The sequence below is a fragment of the Heptranchias perlo genome, chromosome 3 (assembly GCF_035084215.1).
Source record: "Heptranchias perlo isolate sHepPer1 chromosome 3, sHepPer1.hap1, whole genome shotgun sequence".
Lineage (NCBI taxonomy): Eukaryota > Metazoa > Chordata > Chondrichthyes > Hexanchiformes > Hexanchidae > Heptranchias > Heptranchias perlo.
In genome coordinates, this window is record NC_090327.1 from 42,458,240 (window position 1) to 42,471,186 (window position 12,947).

The 12,947-nt window shown below is 43.1% G+C and overlaps 1 protein-coding gene across 3 annotated transcripts in view; it reads left to right on the forward strand.

The window, feature by feature from the left end:
• The window catches only part of rad54b (RAD54 homolog B), a 166,991-nt gene that overhangs the window by 13,867 nt on the left and 140,177 nt on the right, over positions 1–12,947 (forward strand). For 2 of the 3 annotated variants that reach the window (XM_067979273.1, XM_067979267.1), the window contains exons 2-3: positions 3,240–3,383; positions 8,154–8,346. In XM_067979273.1, the coding sequence (XP_067835374.1) occupies positions 3,255–3,383; positions 8,154–8,346 (322 nt within the window). In that variant the 5' untranslated portion in view covers positions 3,240–3,254. Of the gene's footprint in view, positions 1–3,080; positions 3,384–8,153; positions 8,347–12,947 lie in introns of those variants that run through there. The other variant, XM_067979261.1, reaches the window with a different exon arrangement.

Sequence of the window (12,947 nt, forward strand, 5' to 3'; positions counted from 1 at the left end):
AGCCTTTGACAAGGCTGACAAGGCCCATTCCATGCTCCTCCATGCCTCTCCTCTGACGTCCAGCTGGGTGGGACTGCCCTCTGGTTCCATTCCTATGAGAGTCCATTCCTAGAGAGTCGAACCACCTCCCCTTGACATTCAACGTCATTACCATCGCCAAATCCCCCACCATCAACATCCTGGGCATCCACCATTGACCAGAAACTTAACTGGACCAGCCACATAAATACTGTGGCTACAAGAGCAGGTCAGAGGCTGGGGATTCTGCGGCGAGTGACTCACCTCCTGACTCCCCAAAGCCTTTCCACCATCTACAAGGCACAAGTCAGGAGTGTGATGGAATACTCTCCACTTGCCTGGATGAGTGCAGCTCCAACAACACTAAGGAGCTTTTTTATGGATACTAAGGAGCTTTTTCCCTTCGTTGAGGGTTCTATAACAAGGGGACATAGATTCAAGGTAAAAGGCGGGAGGTTTAGAGGGGATTTGAGAAAGAACTTTTTCACCCAGAGGGTGGTTGGAGTCTGGAACTCACTGCCTGAAAGGGTTGTGGAGGCAGGAACCCTCACAACATTCAAGAAGCATTTGGATGAGCACTTGAAATGCCATAGCATACAAGGCTACGGACCAAATGCTGGAATATGGGATTAGAGTAGACAGGGCTGATGGCCGGCGCGGACACGATGGGCCGAAGGGCCTCTATCCGTGCTGTATAACTCTATGACTAAGCTCGACACCATCCAGGACAAAGCAGCCCACTTGATTGGCACCCGATTCACCACCGTAAACATTCACTCCCTTCACCACCGGCGCACCGTGGCTGCAGTGTGTACCATCTAGAGGATGCACTGCAGCAATTCGCTAAGGCTTCTTCGACAGCACCTCCCAAACCCGCGACCTCTACCACCTAGAAGGACAAGGGCAGCAGGCATATGGGAACAACATCACCTGCACATTCCCCAAGTCACACACCATTCCGACTTGGAAATATATCGCCGTTCCTTCATCGCCGCTGGCTCAAAATCGTGGAACTCCCTAACAGCACTGTGGGAGAACCTTCACCACACGGACTGCAGTGTTTCAAGAAAGCGGCTCACCACCACCTTCTCAAGGGCAATTAGGGATAGGAAATAAATGCTGGACTTGCCAGCGACGCCCACATCCCATAAACGAATTTAAAAAAAACTATCCAGTCATAGCCAGAGAATAACCTGCAATGGCTTCTCTTCCTGCTCCTGCATCGTTACCTCTGGAGTCCCCCAAGGATCTATCCTTGGCCCCCTCTTATTTCTCATCTACACGCTCCCCTCGGTGACATCATCCGAAAACACAACACAGGTTCCACATGTACACTGATGACACCCAGCTCTACCTCACCACCACCTCTCTCGACCCATCCAATGCTTCTGATTTGTCACACTGCTTGTCCGACATTCAGTATTGGATGAGCTGAAATTGCCTCCAACGAATATTGGGAACACCGAAGCCATTGTCTTTGGTCCCTGCCACAAACTCCATTCCCTGGTCACTTTGAGGTTGAACCAGACCGTTGGCAACCTTGGCATCCTATTTGACCCTGAAATGATCTTCCGACCCCATATCCACTTCATCACCAAGACGGCTTACTTCCACCTCCGAAACATCGTCCATCTCTGCCCCTGTCTCAGCTCATCTGCTGCTGAAACCCTCATCCATGCCTTTTGTTACCTCTAGACTTAACTATAGAATCATAGAAAATTTATGGCACAGGAAGCCATTCGGCCCATCACATCCACCCCGGCCGGAAATGGGCACCAGCCTAATCCCACTTTCCAGCACTTGGTCCATAGCCTTGTGGGTCGCAGCACTTCAGGTGCACATCCAGGTACTTTTTAAATGCTTTGAGGGTTTCTGCCTCTACCACCCTTTCAGGCAGTGAGTTCCAGACCCCTACCACCGTCTGGGTGAAAACATTTTTCCTCAGCTCCTCTCTAATCCTTCTACCAATCACTTTAAATCTATGCCCCCTGGTTATTGTCCTCTCTGCTAAGGGAAATGGGTCCTTCCTACCCACTCTATCTAGGCCCCTCATAATTTTGTACATCTCAATTAAATCACTCCTTAGCCTCCTCTGTTCCATAGAGAACAACCCAGCCTATCCAATCTTTCCTCATAGCTAAAATTCTCCTGTCCTGGCAACATCCTCATAAATCGTCTCTGTACCCTCTCTGGTGCAATTACATCCTTCCTGTAATGTACTGACCAGAACTGTACACAGTACTCAAGCTGGGGCCTGACCAGTGTTTTATACAGTTCCAGCATAACCTCCCTGCTCTTATATTCTATGCCTTGGCCAATATGCAGTGGCCTTTTAGATGACACCTTTCTGTCTGCTCACTATGATTGCCTTGGCAACGGGCAGTAATCACCAGGCTTTGTTCTGTGATCTTAAAATGCAAAGGATTCGAAATTGTCTTTTCCACACTGCCTGAGGAAGGGGAAAGCCCCCGAAAGCTTGTGGGATTAAAAATAAAACCGTTGGACTATAACTTGGTGTTGTAAAATTGTTTACAATTCTACACCTCTCAGTATCCTCCCATTTATTGTGTATTCCCTTGCCTTGTTTGCCCTCCCCAAATGCATTACCTCACACTTCTCCAGACTGAATTCCATTTGCCAATTTTCTGCCCACCTGACCAGACTATTCCAATGCTCTCCTGCCCAGCCTCCCATCTTCCACCCTCCATAAACTTGAGCTCATCCAAAACTCTGCTGCTTGTATCCTAACTCGCATCGGGTCCCATTCACCATCACCCTCGTGCTCGCTGACCTACACCGGCTCCCAGTGCAGCAATGGCTCGAGTTTAAAATTCTCATCCTTGTTTTCAAATCCCTCCATGGCCTCGCCCCTCCCTACCTCTGTGCCACGTTAAATCTGCTAGTAGTTTAAAATGTAATGTATTGCAGAATAAATATTATAACAGTATGGCAGAATTAATATCTAATGGACAATACAAACATTTAAAATATGACATCAAAGAGCTGCACATGCGCATTATGTGGAACTTCGGGTCCGTGCGAAGACTGTTGGGAAGGCGGGAAACTCAAAATCACCGATCACGGGCGGTAATAAAATTATTACCCCATCAATCACCTATAGTGCTGGAGCAAGAGAGGTCGTAATGCGACACGTTTTAGCCAGGGGCATAATTTATGTGTATACATACATATACTTATATATTTCCCTTCCGGTGCCGCAGTAATAACTGACTGACATGAGAAGATCCGCAGCTCCGAGTCAGCTCAGCGGCAACGCAGCAAAAAAATTCAAATTCATCCCACCGGGGAAAAGTGATAATCGGGAGCGTGTTTCAGGAGCCAGCATACCCTTGGAGAAGAACGAGGTACAAACAAAACAAACTGCTGTCAGGTCTGGTGGAAACTGCGTTTGTGAAACCGATTACGGCATTGAAAGAGCTTAACACTTTCTGAAAGGGGTTAATTCAGAAATGTCAATGTTGGATTGCTGGGTTTGTAATATGAGCGAGTTTCCTTATTCTCTCGCGTTCATATTGGAAATACTGTCACATATTTGCCTTTCAAATCTATATATTAAAAATCTTGTGTAGCGAACGCACTTCCTGCCTACAAATAATACTACTTCTCGTCACTATTTTTGGTTGTGCTTTTCTGTCAGTATTCACCATTGTAAATTGCTGTAATCAGATTTCGCATTCAGTTTTGTTATGTCAACTGTTACGATGTTGCAAGCTGTGTGGAGCAAGTTTCTTAAGTCTCTCCCAACTCCATTGCCATCTTGTGTGTATATATAAAACTTTTAATTTCCTCCAATGAGTGGGCAACACCACAGGCAGTTTACTAGTATTTTGTAACGTCTTCAAACTAAATGTAAGTTTGTGAACAGCCCAGTGTGTCGTCTTGATGCATACTATGAATGTGCACCCTAATGTGTGATGTCAAATAGACACATTATAGTTCCCTGGAAAGATCAGCAGTTTATCCAGTTCATAGCTGAGCCATACTGGTTGGAGCCATTGTGGCTGCAGAGATGCTACGCTTCCGAGTTAGGGAGAGAAATCAACCAGCTTCTGCTCCTGATTACTATCCAGCGAGCCCTGTGTGTATTTATGTTTGGTGAAGATAGATTTGGGCTTAAATGTGTTGATCCTTATAGTGAATAGCATGCCATGTGCACTTATGAAGAACGCTCACCTGGAGAATCAGAGACATTATTGTTGGGGATGGGCACCAGGATGTGCATTGGAAAGGAGAAACAAGGTGCACAAAGGATTGGGAAAGAAAGATAGCACTAGAATAAGAAATAGTATGGTATTAGGTGGGATCAGACGAAGAGAGAGTATAAGAAAGTCTAAGATTGGTTTACAGTGCATGTGTGTAAATGCACAAAGTTGGTGAGCTAAAGGTGCAGTTAGCTACATGGGAGTATGATGTTGTGGCGATAACAGAGACCTGGCTCAAAAAAGGGCAGGATTGGGCACTAAATATTCCTGGATACAAGGTGGTCAGGAAGAATAGGGAAGAAAAAAAAGGAGTGGGGCAATATTAATTAAGGAAAATATTGCCGTGCTTGAGAGAAAGGATGTCCTGGAGAGATCAAGAACAGAATTTATTTTGTTAGAGTTAAGAAACACTGCTGGGTGTATTCTATAGGCCACCAACTAGTGGGAAGGATATAGAGGAGCAAGTTTGCAGGGAAATTACAGAGAGAGGTACAAAAGCCATAGATGAGTGATAATGAGGGACTTCAACTATCCTAATATAGACTGAGATAATAATATAAGGGGCAAAGAGGGGAAAGAATTTTTGAAGGATGTTCAGGAGAACTTTCTTGACTAGTACGTTTCCAGCCCAACGAGGAAGGAGACATTGCTGGATCTGGTTCTGGGGAATGAGGCAGGTCAAGTGGAGCAAGTGTCAGTGGGGGAACATTTAGGGAACAGCGATCATTGTATCCTAAGGTTTAGAATAGCTATGGAAAAGGACGTTGACCACTCTAAAGTAAAAATACTCAATTGGAGGAGGGCTAATTTTAGTGGGATAAGATCCGGCCCAGGTAAATTGGAATCAAAGATTGGCAGGCAAAACTATAATTGAACAGTGAGCGGCCTTTAAAGAGGAGATGGTTCGGGTATAGTCTAGGTACATTCCCACGAGGGAGAAAGGTAGGGCAACTGAAGCCAGAGCTCCCTGGATCACAAAAGAGATAGCAAATAAGATGAAGCGGAAAAAAGGGCCATATGACTGAAGTCAGGTTGATCACACCAGTGAGAACCAGGCAGAATATAGAAAGTTCAGAGGGGAAGTGAAAAAGGAAATAAGAGGGGTAAAGAGAGAGTATGAGAATAGACTGGTGGCCAACATAAAAGGGAATCCAAAAGTCTTCCACAGACACGTAAACGGGTAGTAAGAGGAGGGGTGGGGCTGATTAGGGACCAAAAAGGAGAACTACTCATGGTGGCAGAGGGCATGGCCGAAGTACTAAATAAGTACTTTGCATCTGTCTTTACCAAGGAAGAAGATGCTGCCAGAGTCTCAATAAAGGAAGATGTAGTTGAGATACTGGATGGGCTAAAAATTGATAGAGGAGTTACTAGAAAGGCTAGCTGTACTTAAAGTAGATAAGTCACCCGGTCCGGGTGGGATGCATCCTAGGTTGCTGAGGGAAGTAAGGGTGGAAATTGCGGAGGTACTGGCCATAATCTTCCAAATATCCTTAGGTAAGAGGGTGGTGCCAGAGGACTGGAGAATTGCAAATGTTACAACCTTGTTCAAAAAAGGGTATAAGGATAAACCCATCAACTACAGGCCAGTCAGTTTAACCTTGGTGGTGGGGAAACTTTTAGAAAAGATAATCTGGGACAGAATCAGCAGTCACTTGGCCAAATGTGGATTAATTAGGGAAACCAGCATGGATTTGTTAAAGGCAAATCATGTTCAACTAACTTGATAGAGTTTTTTGATGAGGTAACAGAGAGGGTCGATGAAGGCAATGCCGTTGATGTGGTGTACAAGGACTTTCAAAAGGCATTTGATAAAGTGCCGCATAATAGGCTTGTCATTAAGATTTAAGCCCATGGAATAAAAGGGGCAGTAGCAGCATGGATACAGAATTAGACAAGTAACAGGAAGCAGAGAGTAGTGGTGAACGGTTGTTTTTCGGACTGGAGGGAGGTGTACAGTGGTGTTCCCCAGGGGTCAGTACTAGGACCACTGCTTTTCTTGATTATACATTAATGACTTGGACTTGGGTATATAGGGCAGATGACACAAAACTTGGAAGTGTAGTGAACAGTGAGGAGGACAGTGATAGACTTCAAGAGGATATGGACAGGCTGGTGAAATGGGCGGACACGTGGCAGATGAAATTTAACACAGAAAAATGCGAAGTAATACAATTCAGTAGGAAGAATGAGGAGAGGCAATATAAACTACAGGGCACAATTCTAATGGGGTACAGGAATAGAGAGATCTGGGGGTATATGCACATAAATTGTTGAAGGTGGCAGGGCAGGTTGAGAAAGTGGTTTTAAAAAAAAAAGCATATTGGATCCTGGGCTTTATCAATAGAGGCATAGAGTACAAAAGCAAGTACACTGGTTTGGCCACAACTGGAGTATTGTGTCCAGTACTGGACAATGCACTTTAGGAGAGATGTGAAGGCCTTAGGGAGGGTGCAGAAGAGATTTACTCAAATGATTCCAGGGATGAGAGACTTTAGTTACATGGATAGACTGGAGATGCTGGGGTTATTCTCCTAGGAACAGAGAAGGTTGAGAGGAGATTTGATAGAGGTATTCAAAATCATGAAGAGTCTAGACAGAGTAGATAGAGAGAAACTGTTCCTATTGGCAGAAGGGTCAAGAACCAGAGGACATAGATTTAAAGCGATTGGCAAAAGAACCAAAGGTGACATGAGGAAAAACTTTTTTACATGGTTAGGATCTGGAATGCACTGCCCGAGGGGGTGGTGGAGGCAGATTCAATCCTGGCTTTCAAAAGGGAACTGGATAAGTACTTGAAGGGAAAAATTTTGCAGGGCTATGGGGATAGGGCGGGGGAGTGGGACCAGCTGGATTGCTCTTGCATCGAGCAGGCACGGACTCAGTGGGCCGATTGGCCTCCTTCTGTGCTGTAACCTTTCTATGATTCTATGAACTCTTCTCTCGCCCCCCCGAAGAGGGGAAGACTGGCACATTTGATACCGTGTTACAGAGTGGTAGGTTGTGGGTGTTCCGTATCTCAGCCAAGTTGTCACTAATCTCTCGGCTAACTCAACATGAATCAGGTATCAAACTTAGGGTCTTTATGGCTCAGTACATTGTCACTTACGACAGAGCCGTAGATGTAGTCCTCATTATACTTCTTCATTAGTTTAATCTGTTAATTTACTTTATTAAACTTAGAGTATTGGCAATATTCCTGTGAAGGAATGTCTGCAAAGCAGTAATACAGCAATGTGTTATTGTAGCAATCCAGTGTATACTAAACAGTGACTTAATGTGCTTGGAAATTAGGCAACTCTCAGCAAAGTGAATTACTGATCCTTAAAGTGCTGGAGTGGAAATGCAATTCTAGGTGATTCCCCACAGGGAGCGATGGGAGTCAGTTGGCAGCTACCATGAACTCTTTAGCTGACACTTATGTATAGAATTGTCAGAGGCATGGGAAAAGAACACCTGCCCTTTTGGCAAGGTCTGGTGCATAGCATTAGTGGAAGTGGGAAGGGGGAAAAATAACTACCTTGTTAACAACAAAATCAAGATTTATTTCACTGTCTCATACCCTAACTCATTCTTTCTCAGAACCTCAATACCTGCGGAACTCCATATCTACCTCAGTGTTCCCTTTCTTCCACAACCTACTGGTTTTTGAAACCCATATTTTATATCACTTAACCAATACATCTTGATTTATCTTATCTTTTCTGACTTGTACAACTGTGATGGTGTCTTACACTATAGCACTGGTCCTTCACCTGGGCTGCTCAATTTGTTTTAAAAGTATATACTCTTTCATGTTTTATGATCATTTAAAAGTAATAGAGATCTATAAAAATAAGTAGGTTGTGAATATGAATTGGAGATTATCATTTTTGAAGTGATTTCTTTATCAAATATTCCCTTTCACTTTAGGCACCTCATGAAAGTGACAATAACGAGAGTCCGTTACTGCAATCCAAAGCATTGATCACAAAATGTGAACTAAGCCAGACCTGCCCTTCTCTCCAAACTAAAGGAAATGTGGATAAAGAGAGATCTGAATCTGACCATCTGACTACCTTGCCTGATTTTTTAGTGGGGTCACTAAACACAAGTCAAGCTGATGGTAAGTACAACATCATGCTGTGACACTCTTAAAAGAATTCTGGATTTGACTCCTAATAGCTATGAGATTTGCCATTTCCTGGAAACCTACCTTCTGGCTAAAGTCTGCCACTGGATTGAGTCAGCAAACTACAACCTCTCTAAAAGAGAGAGAGAGAGTGAATCAGGATCAGGGCATGCAGTAACTAAGCAGCGAGGTTTATTATTAAGAGTGTACTTCCACTAAAACTGTAGCAACAAGTATGTAAAAAGAAAAAGATTAGTGAAGACAAATGTAGGTTCCTTACAGTCAGAAATGGGAGAATTTATAATGGGGAACAGGGAAATGGCAGAGCAATTAAACAAATACTTTGGTTCTGTCTTCACGGAAGAGGACACAAATAACTTCCCAGAAATGCTAGGGAACCAAGGGACTGGTGAAAAGGAGGAATTAAAGGAAATTAGTATTACTAAAAAAATGGTGCTGGAGAAATTAATGGGACTGAAAGCCGATAAATCCCCAGGGCCTAATAATCTGCATCCCAGAGTACTAAAAGAGGTAGCCATGGAAATAGTGGATGCATTAGTTGTCATCTTCCAAAATTCGATAGATTATGGAACAGTTCCTGCAGATTGGAGGGTGGCAAATGTAACCCCACTATTTAAAAAAGGAGGGAAAACAGGGAGCTACGGACCGGTTAGCCTAACATCGGTGGTAGGGAAAATGCTAGAGTCTATCATAAAGGATGTGATAACAGGACATTTGGAAAATATCAACAGGATTAGACAAAGTCAATATGGATTTATGAAGGCGAAATTGTGTTTGACAAACCTACTGGAGTTTTTTTGAGGATGTAACTAGTAGAATAGATAAGGGAGAACCAGTGGATGTGGTTTATTTAGATTTTCAGAAGGCCTTTGATAAAGTCTCACATAAGAGGCTAGTGTGCAAAATTAAAGCACATGGGATTGGGGGTAATATACTGGCATGGATTGAAAATTGGTTAACAGACAGGAAACAGAGAGTAGGAATAAATGGGTCTTTTTCGGTGTGGCAGGCAGTGACTAGTGGGGTACCGCAGGGATCAGTGCTTGGGCCCCAGCTATTCACAATATATATCAATGATTTGGATGAAGGAACCAAATGTAATATTTTCAAGTTTGCTGACTACACAAAACTAGGTGGGATCGTGAGTTGTGAGGAGGATGTAAAGAGGCTTCAAGGCGATTTAGACAAGTTGAGTGAGTGGGCAAATACATGGCAGATGCAGTATAATGTGGATAAATGTGAAGTTATCCAATTTGGGAGGAAAAACAGAAAGGCAGAGTATTATTTAAATGGTGATAGATTGGGGAATGTTGATGTACAAAGGGACCTGGGTGTCCTTGTACACCGGTCACTGAAAGCAAACATGCAGGTGCAGCGAGCAGTTAGGAAGGCAAATGGTATGTTGGCCTTCATTGCAAGAGGATTTGAGTACAGGAGCAGGGATGTCTTGCATGCAGTTAAACAGGGCCATAAGTGAGACCACACCTGGAGTATTGTTTGCAGTTTTGGTCTCCTTACTTAAGAGAGGATATACTTGCCATAGAGGGAGTGCAGCGAAGGTTCACCAGACTGATTGCTGGGATGGCAGGGCTGTCGTATGAAGAGAGATTGGGTCGACTTGGCCTGTATTCACTCGAGTTTAGAAGAATGAGAGGGGATCTCTTTGAAACATATAAAATTCTGACAGGGCTAGACAGACTTGATGCAGGGAGGATGTTTCCCCTGGCTGGGGGGGGTCCAGAATGAGGGGGTCACAGTCTCAGGATACGGGGTAGGACATTTCGGACTGAGATGAGGAGAAATTTCTTCACTCAGAGGGTGGTAAACCTGTGGAATTCTCTACCACAGAAGGCTGTGGAGGCCAAGTCACTGAATATATTTAAGAAGGAGATAGATAGATTTCTAGACACAAAAGGCATCAAGGGGTATGGGGAGAGAGCGAGAATATGGTATTGAGATAGAGGATCAGCCATGATCATATTGAATGGCGGAGCAGGCTCGAAGGGCCGAATGGCCTACTCCTGATCCTATTTTCTATGTTTCCAACAGGCCTGACTTAACTTCAGAGCGAAGTGGGGTATCACTGACTGGAGAAGTGTCTCACTCACTTAGTTTTAGAATTAATTCAGGCTTTAACTTTGGATTTACTATGCACAAGTTTAGCTTTGCACCGATTTTTTTTTTAAACTGGTAGTGTAAATGCTTCCTAAAAGTCTGAGTTTTTTTGTTTAGATAGCAACAGAATTATTTTCAAAACGTAGTGGTGGGCATGTAAAATTTTTACGCAGCTGTCACTCGACATCTTTTCCCACGAGCATTTCAGAAAAGTGTAAAGATTGATCTTGAAATTTTCATACCATAAGAAAGAGGAAAAGAACTTGTATTTATGTAGTGCTTTTCATGTTCCTGTCATGTTCAAAAGCACTTCACTGCCATTGAAATATTTTCAAAGTAATCACTGTTGCAAGATAGGGAAATGCGGCACAGCCACAAACAACGGTGAGATAAATCAGAATATCTGTTTTGGGGGTGTTGGTTGAAGGATAAATGTTGGCCAGAGCATGGGAAGAACTCCCCTGCTCTTAGCATAGTGCTATAAGAACTTTTATGTCCATCTGAAAGAGCAGATGGGACCTCATTTTAACATCTCATTTGAAAGATGGCACCTCTGAGAGTGCAGCTCTCCCTCAGTACTGCACTGAAGTGTCAGCCTAGACTATGTGCTCAAGTCTCTTAAGTGGAGCCTGAACCCACAGGGTTCTGATTTAAGAGGCAAGAGTGCTACCTGAGTCAAAACTGACACCTTGAAGTGTTGGTTGTTTCTTGTTAACCATCATGGCTTTGCTTGTTCCTTTCTATTTTTTGCTCTGGTGTGTTTACTATGTTTTTCTATGTGAAATACACTATAGAAGCAATGTACGTTAACCATAGCTCACAACTGCAGTGGTCTGCAGTAATGGAATTATTTCCAACTTGGCTAATTACAGGTGATAGTTGTTTGAAGTTGCTTTAGGTGCAGTTTGGCCATATTCAAGGTGGCACTGGCGCTCCATGGTCAAGATTCATTAACGAACCAGACAGTAGCTGCAAGGAGCAATTTTATTACAATTTCCTGATGTTTTATGATTTCTTATAAAATGAACACAAAATCCCAAATAGAAAATGAATAGCACCACCATACAGGAAAATAAAGTAAAACCCCATTTGAAATTTTATCTCTTTTAAATCCCTTATCTGTTCATCCTCCACATACAAATGAATATGTTCAGGCTTTCTTCCAACACTATTGTCTAGTTCTTACAACAGTTAGACAGTTTTAATAAGCAGATCCATTCTCTTATAAACTGAAACCTGTGGTTTTGTGCATACTATGAGGGATAGAATGCTATGGAACTAATAATGCCACCAAGTTCTCCTGTCTACTTTGAAATTGGATACCACACTATCAGGCCATTAAGTTCAGACTTAAAAACTAATACATTTATTTACAAGTAAGATACACAGTAAGGTACAAATAGTAGAACAGTAAAGATAGAATCAGTCCACAAGGGGTTAAAATGCCATTTTCGAGAACATATTTCTTGCCCAATTTGTTACAAGCCCTTACTTTCATGGACCAACGATGAGAGGCTATATGTGGGCAATGTTGGCTTGCTCTGTTCTAGTGTCAGTTTCGAAAACTGAATGGAACTAATATTTACAAGAAAAGCCCACAATTCTTCTACAATTTTTCAGCTTCCCAATACAGGCATCATTATCCAAGATTTAAGACACTTTACAAAGGATGGTTGCCATATGAGTGAGCAATTTGACATACATCGTCTCATCCCTACCATGGCCTTCAACAACATACATTTTGAGCTTCTAGAACCTAACTCTTCCTGATATCTGCTTAAATATCAGATCAATCAATCTGGTATATTTTTCCATACGCAGCCTGATTCCAGTCTACATTTTGAAGTTTATTAAGGAAAGAGTGCCTCCTTTTTAGCTCTAGCTATTTCAAAACCATGTAACATAAAATGCAGAATTTTTTTTCTGCTTGACTCGGGACAAAAATTCTGCTTTTGTCATATAAATTGTTATCCAAAGTGGGTATGTTTCACATACTGAACTTTTTTCTGGCTACTTTTGTCACCACCCTTTCTTCATGTGTTGGCAAACTATTTGACTGCAGAGGCACTACAGCTGACCTCGATCCTGTTCTCATCCAACATTGACACATGCACATCTATTCAAAATCTGAGATGCCTGGCTCATGCACTTTATTGTATGTGATATATCAAGCGGCTGAGTGCACTGGATACAGCAAAGGCTATGCGCCCCAACAGCATCCCGGCTGTAGTGCTGAAGACTTGTGCTCCAGAACTAGCAGCGCCTCTAGCCAAACTGTTCCAGTACAGCTACAACACTGGCATCTACCTGACAATGTGGAAAATTGCCCAGGTATGTCCTATCCACAAAAAGCAGGACAAGTCCAATCCGGACAATTACCGCCCCATCAGTCTACTCTCAGTCATCAGCAAAGTGACGGAAGGTGTCGTCGACAGTGCTATCAAGCGGCACTTACTCAC